This window comes from Cyanistes caeruleus, chromosome 18 (assembly GCF_971803275.1).
Source record: "Cyanistes caeruleus chromosome 18, bCyaCae1.hap1.1, whole genome shotgun sequence".
Classification (NCBI taxonomy): domain Eukaryota; kingdom Metazoa; phylum Chordata; class Aves; order Passeriformes; family Paridae; genus Cyanistes; species Cyanistes caeruleus.
The window spans coordinates 4,173,658-4,186,551 of record NC_141718.1 but is presented as its reverse complement, the minus strand read 5'-3'; the positions used below and the strand labels follow the sequence as shown (position 1 = coordinate 4,186,551).

The 12,894-nt window shown below is 53.2% G+C and overlaps 1 protein-coding gene across 7 annotated transcripts in view; it reads right to left on the bottom strand.

The window, feature by feature from the left end:
* Positions 1–141: 141 nt before the first annotated feature.
* The window catches only part of UBE3B (ubiquitin protein ligase E3B), a 23,181-nt gene continuing 10,428 nt past the window's right edge, over positions 142–12,894 (bottom strand). For 2 of the 7 annotated variants that reach the window (XM_086856423.1, XM_086856425.1), the window contains exons 17-28: positions 12,562–12,676; positions 12,100–12,199; positions 11,566–11,685; positions 11,091–11,267; positions 10,891–11,001; positions 10,022–10,159; positions 9,823–9,888; positions 8,371–8,429; positions 6,668–6,850; positions 6,080–6,191; positions 5,712–5,804; positions 2,527–5,099 (exon numbers count right to left, since the gene is read on the bottom strand). In XM_086856423.1, coding sequence (XP_086712549.1) covers positions 4,908–5,099; positions 5,712–5,804; positions 6,080–6,191; positions 6,668–6,850; positions 8,371–8,429; positions 9,823–9,888; positions 10,022–10,159; positions 10,891–11,001; positions 11,091–11,267; positions 11,566–11,685; positions 12,100–12,199; positions 12,562–12,676 — 1,466 coding nt within the window. In that variant the 3' untranslated portion in view covers positions 2,527–4,907. Of the gene's footprint in view, positions 285–935; positions 1,182–1,400; positions 1,739–2,526; positions 5,100–5,711; positions 5,805–6,079; positions 6,192–6,667; positions 6,851–7,725; positions 8,163–8,370; positions 8,430–9,822; positions 9,889–10,021; positions 10,160–10,890; positions 11,002–11,090; positions 11,268–11,565; positions 11,686–12,099; positions 12,200–12,561; positions 12,677–12,894 lie in introns of those variants that run through there. The other 5 variants (XR_015277834.1, XR_015277833.1, XR_015277835.1 and 2 more) reach the window with 5 other exon arrangements.

Below are 12,894 nucleotides of genomic sequence, written 5' to 3'. Positions count from 1 at the left end.
GATTCCAGTGCCTGCACCTCATTAATATCACGGGGGAAGGCAGATGCTTTGTCCGGGCTGCCCGGCTCCAGCGCCCAGCAACATTCCTGCCTCGCAGGGTGCCTGATCTGGGATCGCTCCGGAGCTGCCAGCACAGCCATATGTTGCTAAGGGTCGTTTATTCTTGTTTGTAAAATGTATGGCTGCTCCCAGCTTCCACACTGTCAAAATGAGAAGAACTGGCCCCAAAATCTCTTGCTGCATGATTGGATCAGACGCCCGTACATCTGTTAACGCTGTAGGAGCTGTAAAATGGAATAAGTTGGGCTATAACTCAAGCACCTCGATTACCACCACGACGTGGGAGCTGCTGCTCCGCCAGCAATGACACAAACATCCATTGTGCCAAGTCAGATGTAAATTTACACAAGGCAGCATTTCCTGGGCCAGGGCTCAGAGGGGAGGGGAGGGATGAGAGCCCCCCACCCTGACAGGATGTGCTGGAGCCCCAGCCCGGTGAGTTTTGGGATGCACAGCCCTGACAGTGGGGAGCCAACAGATCCCCTGGAGCTGCAGAAACAGAGAGAATGACAGATTCTCCAGCAGGGCAAGTCCTGTGGTCTCACAAGCTCCTGAAATCCCAATTTAGCCTGGAAATGGTCAAGGAAAAACCCTCCCCCTACTCCAGAGCAGCCCAGGGCAGGAACCATCGGTGCTGTGCCCAACAGGAGCAGGTTGAGCCTGTCTGTGGAGGAAGGGGCTGTCTGGGACCCTCAGCTCGCCCTGTGCTGCAGCCTGGCCCAAAGTGCCCACCCCAGTGCCCCACAGAGACACAGAGTGACACAGGGAGGGCTCAAACCACCCCTGGGAAACTGGAGAGGGTCAGGATTGAAGAACCTGACCTCAGAAACAGCCACAGAAAAGCAGATTGTGAGCACCAGTTCAGTGCCACTTACCCAGGTAGTGACAGTACCAAGTGCCACGAGGTGTGACCACCCCAGCACCTGCTGCAGGAGCTGCTGCACCTCTTGGTAATGGAGAGCAAACACAGAAATGAGCTGCAGACATCAGACCTCACTCTGCTCAGGGATGTGGAGACCGGAGCATGGCACAGCCTCCTCTCCATCCTAACAGGGAATCCAGCATGGGGCACAGGTGCAGAACAGAGGCATCAAACAGAGGGAATATCAGCCAGGGAGAGCCTGTAGGAACAGGAGAGGGGCAGCAGGAGCTGCTGTTTGTTCCTGAACACCCTGTGCCTGCAGCAGGTTGGGACACCTAGCTCTGCTCTGTGCCAGCACTGAGTGAGCACCAGGCTCCAGGGATCTCTCCCATCCTCCAGGGATCCCTCCCAGCTCCCCACCCTGCAGTGCCCCGGTTTCATGGTCCCAAAGCCTGGGATAGCCATGGCCACCCCTCACCTCGGTGGCTCCGAGCGATGCCGTGCCCAGATCCCGGGAAGCTGGGGCTGTGCATCCCTGGCTGCTGCCAGCTCTGCCTTGGCAGCAGCTGCTCTGGGCTTGCTTTTTGCTGTTCCTGACAGTGCCAGATGCCTCTGTGTCAAAACAATGGCACTTGCACACTGACTGGGAGCCTCTCCCTCGCTCCCACCGTGCTCCCGCTCCCGGCAGAGCCACAGAGCGCTGGGAATGGCCGGGGGGGCTCCAGGCAGGGATGGAGGGGCAGTGAAAAGCTCCAAACCTGAAGTCTGAGGGAAGCTGGAGCAGCAGGCACAGCTCTCACTCCTCCAAGGAGCTTCCTGTGTCAGGCCCAGGCAGAAACACACAATATTAGAATATTGTTATTAATATCAAACTCCCTGTCAGCTCCAGCAGCTGCTCCTCAGGGCTGATCCTGCACTGGGGGATCCCGCTTGGAATTGCAGCCTGTTTCCCTCTCCCCCAGTGGTTCCAGTCACCATTCCCAGATGTGCACCGAGCATTGCTGATCCCAGCACCTGCCCCTGCATCCAAGGAGCACCAACACCCTCAGGAAGGACCAAAGTCACAGCACTCTGCAGCACCAGGCAGAGCTTCTCCAAGCGTTTTCCAACATCAGCAAATCCTGCTTTGAACAAAATCCTGCCAGCTCCCTTTGGGCTCAGCAGGCCTCGTATCCTCCCATCTGGAGCACCCCACAAATCCCAGCTCTCAGGGACACCTGAGCACAGAGGCCCCAGGAACCAGCCTGGCACCAAGAATTCCCATGGGAGCAGCAGGCTCCATGCCCAGCCTGGCAGAGTCACAGAATCCCAAACTGCTTTAGGTTGGAAGGAACCTCAAAGCTCATCCCATTCCACCCCCTGCCATGGGCAGGGACATCTTCCACAATCCCACCTTGCTCCAAGCCCTGTCCTTGGACACTCCCAGGGATCCAGGGGCAGTCACAGCTTCTCTGGGCACCCTGTGCCAGGGCCTCACACCCTTGGAACAAAGGCAGGTGCTCTCTGAGAGGTGCCAGGGCCCCAATGCCCTGCTCTGCTCTGCCAGGAGCATCCCACCAGCACATTCCTCACCCTAGGAAAGGACCAGGAGACACCCAACCACCTGAACTCATCCCAGCTTTATTTCCTCTGCAGGTCAGACACACAGGGATGGAACCAAGGTCTCCACGGCAGTGAGTCTTGGACAGAAAAGATCCTCGTGAATCTCCTGTGGCAAAACCATCCCTGGGCAGGATCCATGGACTGACACAGCCTCCCTGGGACACAGGAATTGGTCCATCCACAGGAATCCCTGCCTGTATCCACTGGGAATTTCCCAGACATTTATCACATTTTCCACACCAGCTCCAGCACAGGAGCAGTGGCTGTAGTGCAACATCTCCAGGTTTGGAGGGACAAAACTAAGTCTGCAGAAACATTTTTTTTTCTAGGAATTGTAGTCCTGAGGAACAAAGGGAAGAGGGGAGCAAGGGTTTTATCTCAGTGTTCAATAACTCATTGCACTGAATGCTCATTGTGCTCTAGTCAGACACACTGCGCTTCCTAGAAGGAGAAAGGAGATTCTGGGTGATATTTAAACTCTGAGAAGCCCAAGGCAGTGCCTAAACCTCCCAACTACGCAGTCACCAACTGGTTAATGCCAAAATGTTCTATGTATTAACAAAAAAAATTAAAAAAATAAAAAATCTACTATCATCTTAAATTTCTCTGACTCACAACCCAGTGTCCTGAACCCTCTGGATGCAGACATTCCTGTCTGCACTAACACTTCTCATCACTCCTGTTTAATCTCACTGATTTGACAGAGAAAAAGGATCCTGACATTGCTTTCCAGATGCATTTCCAGGCATTGCTTCTAAAAAAAGGGTTATTTCTCTGAAATCCATCTGAAGCACGACAGGAGAATGAAGCCAAGGCCATCTCACTGCTCGGTGCCAAGGGTTTTCCGACCCCTTGGAAACGGGAATATCGTGGTTAGAGGGATTCTTCCAAAGCCCAGGATGTGGAGACCTGTGCTCTGCTGAGTTCACCTGGGCACAGGAATCCCGTGGGACGGACCAGGCAGGGCAGCAGGAGAGGTGGGAATTGGCCAGGGAGGGGAATGAGGATCCCCAGTGCCACAGGGAGGGAAGGAAAGTGAGCCCTGGGCAGAAGCCAGCAGCCTGTGCAGGAGCTTGTTTTACCAGTGAGGTGGAGGAGGTGACTGGCTTTTAACCCTGTCCCCAAGAGGGCAATGCCATGGCTCTCCTCTGTGCCAGACTCCCAGCAGGGCCAGGACAGCCCAGGAGCAGCCCAGTCTCTCCTCTCTCCAGCCTGGGCCAGGGCAGGACTCTCAGCAGCTCAAGGAACCAAAGATGGGAAGCTGCAGAGACACTTGATGAGTGTCTCAGAAATGGCAGGAAGGATCCACACCTTCCCAAGTCACCCCCTGCAAAAGCTGCCTGCTCCAGGCAAACACCAACTCACAGAAATAAGGCCAGAAAGAGACAAAGTGACCGAAATAAAGAGTTTGGCAACAAAGCAGATGTGGCTCTTACACAGAGACCCTGCCCTGGGTCCAAATAACTCCCTAAGAAAGGGCCTGCAGGCAAAGGGAAACTTCCAGCCCAGAGGGATTTTGCCAGTGGAGGTTTCCAGAGGATTTGACACATTCCCCTGGCTCCAGAGAGGAACCTGCCCCACCTGAGCACCGTGTTGAGGAGCCAGAGTGTGTGCCAGCTCCTGTCCTCTGGAAACCAAGGAAAATGAAACCTTTCCTGCTCCTGAGAAATTGAGACATGACCCTTTCTGTCACAAGGCCTGGGTCTGGCAGGAGCCTGGCAGAGACACAGCTGGCTGAGCCCGCTCCTGCTGCTCCAGCCCTTAACCTCTGGCATTCCAAAGCCTTCCCAAGAGCCACAGTGTCCATCTGCTCCTGTTTGAGCTGCTGCTTCCCTGTGATCCCTTCTCCAAGACACACCCAGGACCCTGCAAGGGTAGGGACATCTGGAATCCTCCTGTCCTGAGTGAGCAGTGCCCGTCCAGGCACTCCCAACACCGACATCTCCTCCTGGGCTCTGTCATCCTTCTGCCTTTGTGCAGCTTCCCAGACTCACTTCCAGCCAGCCCAGCTCCTGGGAAAGGAAAAAGCAGCACTCCCATGGCAGCAGCTGCCCAGCCTGCTGGGGGGGATCTCACTGTCACTAATCTGAGTGGCACTTGGAACGTTCCTTCCGCGCTCCCCCAGGGTTTGCTTTTAAGGACGATTTCCGTGGGTGTCAAGCGAAGGGCTTTGGGTCAGGCCCATCCCCTCCTCCAGCCTGGAGCCGTGCCTAAGAAAAGCCAGCCCTGAGCCCAGCAGCTCTTCCCTGGATCCCTGTGAACCTCCACTACCAGCTGCCTCTCCAGGCCTCAGCCGGCTCCCGCGGAGCTGCTCCGGGCTCCCCGTGGGCAGGGCTCCCCTTCCAGCAGCAGCTCCAAGCCCCATCCCGAGCCCAGGCCGTGCCTAGGACAGCTCGAAGCCGGTGTTCATGCTGATGGCGTAGCGCAGCTTCTCCCGCAGGATGCTCTTCTTGCTGTAGTTGGGGAGCTTGAGGAGGTTGAAACACGTGGAGGAGGTCGGGAGGCGCCCGCCCGGCTCCTTCTTGCGGATGGTGAAGAAGCCGCGCAAAACGCTGCCCAGGGTGTCCCCCGTGTCCTGCAAGGGCACAGGGCTGTCACCTCCCTCTGCACTCCTGCCACAGGTGCCAACACCAAACCTGGCACTGGCAACAGCGAGAGCCAAAGCCCAAAGCTCAGCTTCCCACCCCTCACCAAGGAGCTCCGCTTGTAACTCGATGCCTGACACGGGCAGGGGGTGCAGGGAGATGGGTGGGACACAGAGAGATCCCAAGGAGAAAATGCAAGCCTGGAGGAAGCCAGGGAATCCAGGCAGGAAGAGTCTGGTGTGTGTGTGTGTGCAGCCATGAGCATCCTATTGAGGTAGGGCTGTTTTCAGGTATAGAATCCCAGAAGGATTTGGGTTGGACCTTAAAGCTCATCCTGTTCCAGCCCCTTGCCATGGGCAGGAGACACCTTCCACTACCCCAGGTTGTTCCAAGTCCCATCCAGCCTGGTTGGGACCCTTCCAGGGATGGGGCAGCCACAGCTTTTCTGGGCACTGCGTGCCAGGGCCTCACCAGCCTCACAGGGAAGAATTTCTCCCAGATATCTAACTCTAACATCTCATCCTCCCACGTTAAGGGTTTCCAGGTCAGATGGGGAGGAAGCTGGGCAGGGATTTCCCAAGCCCTGACAGCAGGATGCCTACCTGGTCATCAGACACTTCCACACAGCGGATGGAGAAAGGAGGCTTGAGGTAGGCAAAGCCCAGAAGTGGAGGCCTGGAGCAGCTGGTGACAAACTGCAAAGTGCCACATGGTGATGATGGGAGCAGTGAGAGCACAACAGTGACACAGCCCCAGCACTGCTAGGACTGGCCCTAAGTATCTCCCCCCAATGCACGTCTGACAGCCTTTGGGGAGTGCCACCTCTGACCCAGAGCATCCACAGGGCTCTGCTGGGCCCTTCCAGGTGTCAGGAATTCTGGTGTCCCTTCAGAGAGCACCCAAGTAACTGGAAAACATCCCTGTCCCCACCACCACAGATCCCACTGGGCAGGGATGGCTCCTCACTCACCTTGAGGAACATGGCTCTCTCCTCAGGGCTGAAGTCGTTGGCCAGGATGTCCCAGAGCCAGATGATGACACGGTGACTGCCATGGAAGCCCCCGTAGTACACTGTGTGTTTCCTGGGGAGGGAAAGGCTCTGACAGGCCTGGCACTGCAGCAGGAGGGGCACAAGTGCTGCCAGGATTGCTTGGGTGGGATGGTTTGGGTTGGAAGGGACCTCAAAGCTCATCTTGTTGCACCCCCTGCCATGGGCAAGGACAAATTCCAGTAGCCCAAGTTGCTCCAATCCCTGTCCAACACCTGGCACAAGTCAGGGATCACTGCTCACACTGAACCCCCAGCACCTCCTGGGCAACTGATCAAAGGAAAGGAAAAAAGCTGAGAGGAATTCTGTTCCCAGGAACCAAGAGAAGGAAGGACCCATCCCAAATCAGCCTTAAGGAACACGTTCCAAAGCTGTTCCTGTCTGCTCCAAGCAGGAGCAGCACAAGTTGTGGACGAGTCATTGTCCTGCCACCTCCCAGGAGCTCTGCAAAGGAAGGGCTCAGCTCCCAGACCAGGTTGGGGAGGCTCAGCAGCCCCAGCTACCACTTACTTCAGGTCCTCGAGGTCGATCTCGGCGTTGTCCCCAGAGATGAGGCGCTGCAGCTCCGGGGCGGAAAACATCCGGATCCACTCGGGCTTGATGATGGACCTGAAGCCGCTGATGAGAGCGGCGGTCTGGCTCTTGATCTGGGTGTGCATCCGGAAATGCGCCATCAGGTGGATGTAGCTGATCCTGTGGGACAGGCAGGTGGCACAGGGGACGTGGAGCTGCCAGGGGTACCCACCACCCTCCACTGAACTGCCCCTGACCTGTCTCTCCAGCCCCACAAGCACTGTGACAGCCTGCACAGGGTTATGCTTCCCCCTCCAGGCCCTGCTTTTTATTGAAGCAGATGATGTTTTTCTGCCTGGATTTTGCCCCTTTCCTGCCTCTGGGACTCTGCTCATTTCTCAGAGCTCCTGCCCACCTCAGGGACTAATTGGCTTTAATAAGCCCTTGATCAGCCTTGGCTGGACACAGCTCCAACACCTTTTTAGAGCTCAGCTCTCCAAGCAGACTCCTCCTGGTCTGACCAACAGCTCACTGGGCTCTGCTGTCCCATGGCTGGAGAAACATTACACCAAAAACAACAGATTCCCACCTTCCTGAGGATGTGGGAAAGGTGAACTTTTTGTTTGTCTTCCTCTTCTCACCTCCAGGCAAAACACCTGAACTCGCTGATTTGTCTTCAGCAGCTCCCACACAGACCCCACCACAATTCCACTGCCTGGGTTTTTGGCAAGGTCACCCCAGCACTCCCAGGCAGAGCTGTTCCCAGATTGCTGCCATCCCCAACACTTCTGCTCCCTTCCAACTCCAAATTTGGGTGCAAAAACATCAAATTTCTGCTGTAAATTACTAGAGCAGCATCCAGGACTTTCAAGTTTTTCCCTGAGCTGACTCTGACAGGCCAGAGGAAGATCCTTTCAAATGCAAACTCCCTGGTCAGAGCTGGAGAAGGGAAAAGCCTGAAAACATCAGACTGCAGAGCACAGATCCAGGTGGGATCCAGCTTCCATTTGTCAGGAAAACGATAACAACCCCCAGATCACCAGTTCAAACACACATTTGCTTAACAGATATTTCATTCTGCTTTTATGAGCACTGAAGGGGATAGGGATGGGGGGAAAAAAAAAAAAAAAGGAACAAAAAGGTGGGGTTGGTTTGCAGGCTCCGGAGTTGACATTTCTGATAACGATCTAAAAGCCGGTTATCTGTGAAAACAGCCCCGGGGCTCGGTGTCTCCTCTGATTTCCTGGCTCTAAAGAACGACTGTCGAGTACATTTGAATTCAGCACTGTCTGCTCCGAACACGGTGCTTTATACAACTGCCACATGTTATCATTCTGAGGAGATCTGTCTGCTCCAAGGTGTCTTTGAGCATCTGTGCCCTCTGTGTTCACGACTGTGTGCCTGAATTGCTTTGAATCCATCTGTCTGTATCCATCACCATCATTAAATCCTGCAGAATCTCCCTGACTGGGTGCCTTTGACCTCAGAAGTGCTGTTTCAAGAAGTAAATTGTCAATTTTTATTTTGCAAATCAAATTTAATACAATTTCTGCCAATGAACTGTAACCAGCAAATTCTATTAAGATATTTATGTGCTCCTTCTCCTCCAATCTATCTCAATTCATTCCAGATGCAAGCCCAAGGAACCAGAATAAAGTATTGTGCAGTGGTGACCTTAAAAATCTAATTGCTGTACTTACTTATTTTCATTGGTAACGGGAATGGTCTTCCCTCCAGGAACAAGTTCATGGCAAACCAGCTGAGGGAAGAAATGATTGGATTGCTAATTACTGCCTGGAACCACAATGGAAGGAAATGCCATGCTAAGCTGTTACCTCCCCATAAAACATTTATTTTTACTATAAAACAGCAGGATTTAAAATTTAAGTAATAATCCTGCTTCTGCCTTGAACCAGTTTCACTTAACTGTTAACAGAGTAATCGAACAGTAGGAACTCCAGCTCTCCCACCAGTGGAGCCAGCCCTTCTCCAAGGAAGCCTCCCCTGCAGCCTGATCCATCACTGCTGAACCACACACAAATCAATTCCTAGAGCCATGGGGGACTGTCACAAACCCAGAATCCAGAGGCTGGGCAAGCTCAGAGAGCTCAGTCTAACAGCACAACCCAGAGCTGGCTGAGCCACAGGTCTCATTGCAGGAGCTCCTGGAGCTGTGTCCCTCCAGGAAGGAAGGCAGAGAGGCAGGAGGGATCTCCCAGTGCCTGCTGATCTCCTCCAGCCCAGGGCCAGTGCAGGACCCTCCAGGTGCTGCCTGCAGAGTCACCACTCATCTTTGCCCAAGCTGTGGCAGCACATCCTCATTCCCACTTCACAGAGGCCTCTGTGCCTCGGCTCCAGGTGAATCCCAAGGTCAGACTGAAGGGAGCACAGGGAATGAGCTCAGCTGTGACATGGCTGTGGCTCCAGGGACACAGAGTTCAGTCAGGGTGACCCCACCTGGCTCCTTCAGCACGACCAAAGCACTGGGGAAACAGGAGTGCCTGGGTTATTTTTAACCTCAGTGAACCACAGCCTTCAGTGTCTCATTGCTGGGCTCTGTATCCTGCTCCTATCTTCATTTTTCACATGGAAACACCCTCCAAGCTGAAACCTCAGCAATCCTGAGGCAGCAGCAGGTGTCCTCCATGGCTCCCCATGGAATTTGCAGCACAACACTGCCAGCAAAAGGCATTTTTATCTTATCTCTCTGAGATTAAATCTTTAATTTCAGATTTTCCAGCTCTGCACGTACAACTTCACAGGGTTCAAGTGCAACCAAGTACCTTCAAGTCTTCCTAAGGGACAGCCAAACAGCTTTTGATTCTCTAGGCCAAGAGACCTCCTGACATGCTTGGAGTTTCCCTGACAGAAACATCCATGTGTGAAGAAAAGGAATTTCTCCCTATTCACAGGTTCTTCTTTGAAGAGGGGAACAGCAGTTATGGCAGGGAAAGCATTAAACACTTTTTCAACCCTGGCAGCAGAAAAATTGAGGGTCAGAGGGTAACCTCTTGTGGAAAAAGCTGTTCTCTGTCCACAGGTAAATATTGAATCCCCTGGCTGAGTTCAGAGAAGCTGAGCCAGCCTTCCATGGTAACATGAAGAGGACAAAGCAGAGGTAAGGTCCGAGAAATCACTGAATAAAAACCTACCTGACCCATCACATCTTCATCATAGGACAGTGTCAAGCCCAGGTCACTGATATCACCATCATAACGCTGGAGAACAACAGGGAAAAGGGAAAAAAGGGGAGAAAGGTCAGGGTCCAGCAGCAGAACCACCAGTTACTCCCAGTTTTTAACAACAGGCAGCAATCAGGGAGGTGAAAGGCAGGAAAATTATTGCTCCAACCTTAATTGAAGTGAGATTTTTATAGAACTCTGAGTCCAAGGAGGGCAGTTCATCCACGGAGCTGTAGAAGACACTGTGGTGGTGCCCAAGGAGCTGACTCAAAAAGAAGGAAGCAAATGGTACATCCACAACTATTCCCTGTGGACAAGAAGAACGCACTGGTAAGGTCCTGCCACACACTTGTGGTTGTGGCATCTTTGGTTACCTGCAAGGCAGATCTTGTGATGTGGAACAAGAGCACTTTGCAAGCCACCAAAATCAGATACAAACCCCACATCCTTTTAAAATCCATTAATTAGTAAGGCAGGTGCAAAAAGGCACCTGGGGAACTCCATGTGTTCTTTAAAAGAACTGCCTTACATGGTTTGAACTGAATGAGGGGAAATTTTTAGGGGAAATCCTTCCCTGTGAGGGAAGTGAGGCCCTGGAAGAGGTTGCCCAAGGAATCTGTAGCTGCCCCTGGATTCCTGGAAGTGTCCAAGGCCAGGATGGACCTGGCCCATGGGAAGGGAATTGGCCTAGAAAGTTCCCTTTCAACCCAAATCATTCTATCAGAGTCATTCTGTCATTCCATCCTCCTTTTTGCCTCATGTCCCTTTAAGGTAACCACAAATGGATGTTTGTAAGGTGTAACACCAAAAAACCAGGCTGGCATCCCAGCACCATGAGGAACAATCAAGGCATGACCCAGGTTTTACCTCCAAGACTATTTTTAATACACACCTGAGGAAATTCTGTTCCATTATCAGGACCTTTATCCAAGCCATTTTTCCAAACTCCCAAACTTTCAATAACATCCCCCCAAGCAGGACAGATGCCCTCAAAGGCACCATCACTGACAAGATCCCAACCTGGTGCTTCTGGCTCACCTCATACACAGCCTTCCCAAGCATCTTCCCCACAAACTCAAAGAGCTGCAGGTAGTTCTCATGGATGTAGGATGTTGGGGATGGGTACAGCCTCTCATCACCACTGGTGGTCTGCACAAAGAGGAAGAAGAGGTAAAGGCCCAGTGAGCCAGAATGGCTCTGCTTGCACCAGGTCACCTCAGGTGGCACCTGTGTCCTACCTTGAACAGGTTCAGTGCAGGGTCAAACACTTTCTTAATGATCTCTTCCAGGAACTCTTTGAAGACTCCATCTTGATCAATGCCAGCCTCATCGACCCCCAGGTCGTTCACAAACTTCACCCTGATCACTCCCTTCATGGCGTTCTGGGAGAGCTGCCGGAGCTGTTCATATCCATCCTACACAGAGCAGACAATCCAGAGAGAAACATGTGAAACACCCACCCAGAGATGCAGCAGAGACAGGACACAGGCCCACAACAGAAATCTGCATTTGTCACTGAGTCTTGAGCTCAAAAAAAACCAGTGTTTTCCAAGTGGGAATCCCAGGTTTGCTGCAGCCTGAGCTGAATAAGGGTCCAGCATTCTCCTGGAATGTCAGTTCTGGGAGTGGGGCCCTCAGCAGAGAAAGGAAAACACACAGCCCTGCTCTGTTTTAGTCAGGCCAGGTTGCTGCCCTGTGGCTCGTGTCCCTCACCTCGAGCATGCGGGAGCGGCGGATGGTGATGTGGGTGACGTGAGGGGACGCCGAGCTCGTCTCCACCAGCCCCAGCTTCTCCTTCTCCTTTGTGACCATGTTCCGGAAAAGCAGCACCCTCTGCAAAAACAAAACAAATGGAAGTCTCAATCCACAGGGATCCTCATCCTGCAGTGCAGAAGGGATTTGGGAGGCTCCTGACATACAGAGCTGCTGCAGCTATTCCCAGTGGTGCTGCTGTCACTCCATGCAGCTGCACACACACAGATCAGCTCTGTCTCAACACAGAGATCATTTGAAGACATTTGAAGGAAATGCACTAGGAAGGGATGAGGACACAGATCAGTCCTCTCTCAGTGACAGAAATCAAGACATTTAGAGGAAATCTGTTGGGGAAGGTGAGGATGAAGAAGACTTTTATTCAGCTTCATGTCACAAAATGCCCCAAAAGGACACAAAACGTGTCCCTCCCACCCCAATGGCCACTCAGGCCACTGATCCCCAGCCTCCACCCTCTGGCCCCATCTCACTCACGTTCTTGTGGGGAATGACATGTGGGATGTACTGCAGGAGCAGCTGGGCTCGTTTCTTGTCCTTGTCCAGCTCCTGGAAAAGCACGCTGGGTTTGAGGTCCCTTGACAAAGAAAGGCAGAGATTCAGAGATCCCTGAGAAATACCCAGGGGTGTGGGAGGGAGGGAACTGGTAGTGATTCCAAAGATGACTGAAGTGCTCAGTGTACACACTAAGAAGGTAAAAAGGGCCAGGACACCCAAGCTCTTGGGTGCTGAGTCAGTTTTCAAAGCACCCCCTAAACCTCCCACCACAGAGAAAAGCACAATATGAGGGGCATCCGTAACTGCAAACACAGGCAACAGTTCCCACCTCGACCCCACAGGCAGAATGTCAACAAGGAATCCCAAATCAGGTTCCCCAGAGGATGTGGAGCAGTGGGACTAGGCTGGAGCTGCCCAGGATCCCTGCCCTGGGCCACTCACTTGCGCAGCCAGTGATCCTCAGGAGCGAAGCGCCGGCGACAATCCCGCTCGTACAGCACCATGAGCCAGCCATGGACAGAATGGAACAGCTCCAGGGTCTCCCCTCGGGCATTCTCTGCACAAAAGGAACAAGGCAGAAAAGTCCAGGTACCCTTGGCAGCAGCAGGAGCCACAGCTTGATTACCCTCCCCACACTAACAGCAGTGGGGCGTTTTCCTGACCCACACGGCCTCTGCAGGGAAGGATTTTGTGCCTCTGGGAAGAGAGACGGTCTTTTCTTTAAACAGAGCTGATCAAAGCCATCTCATTTCACATCAGAACTGGACTATCTCA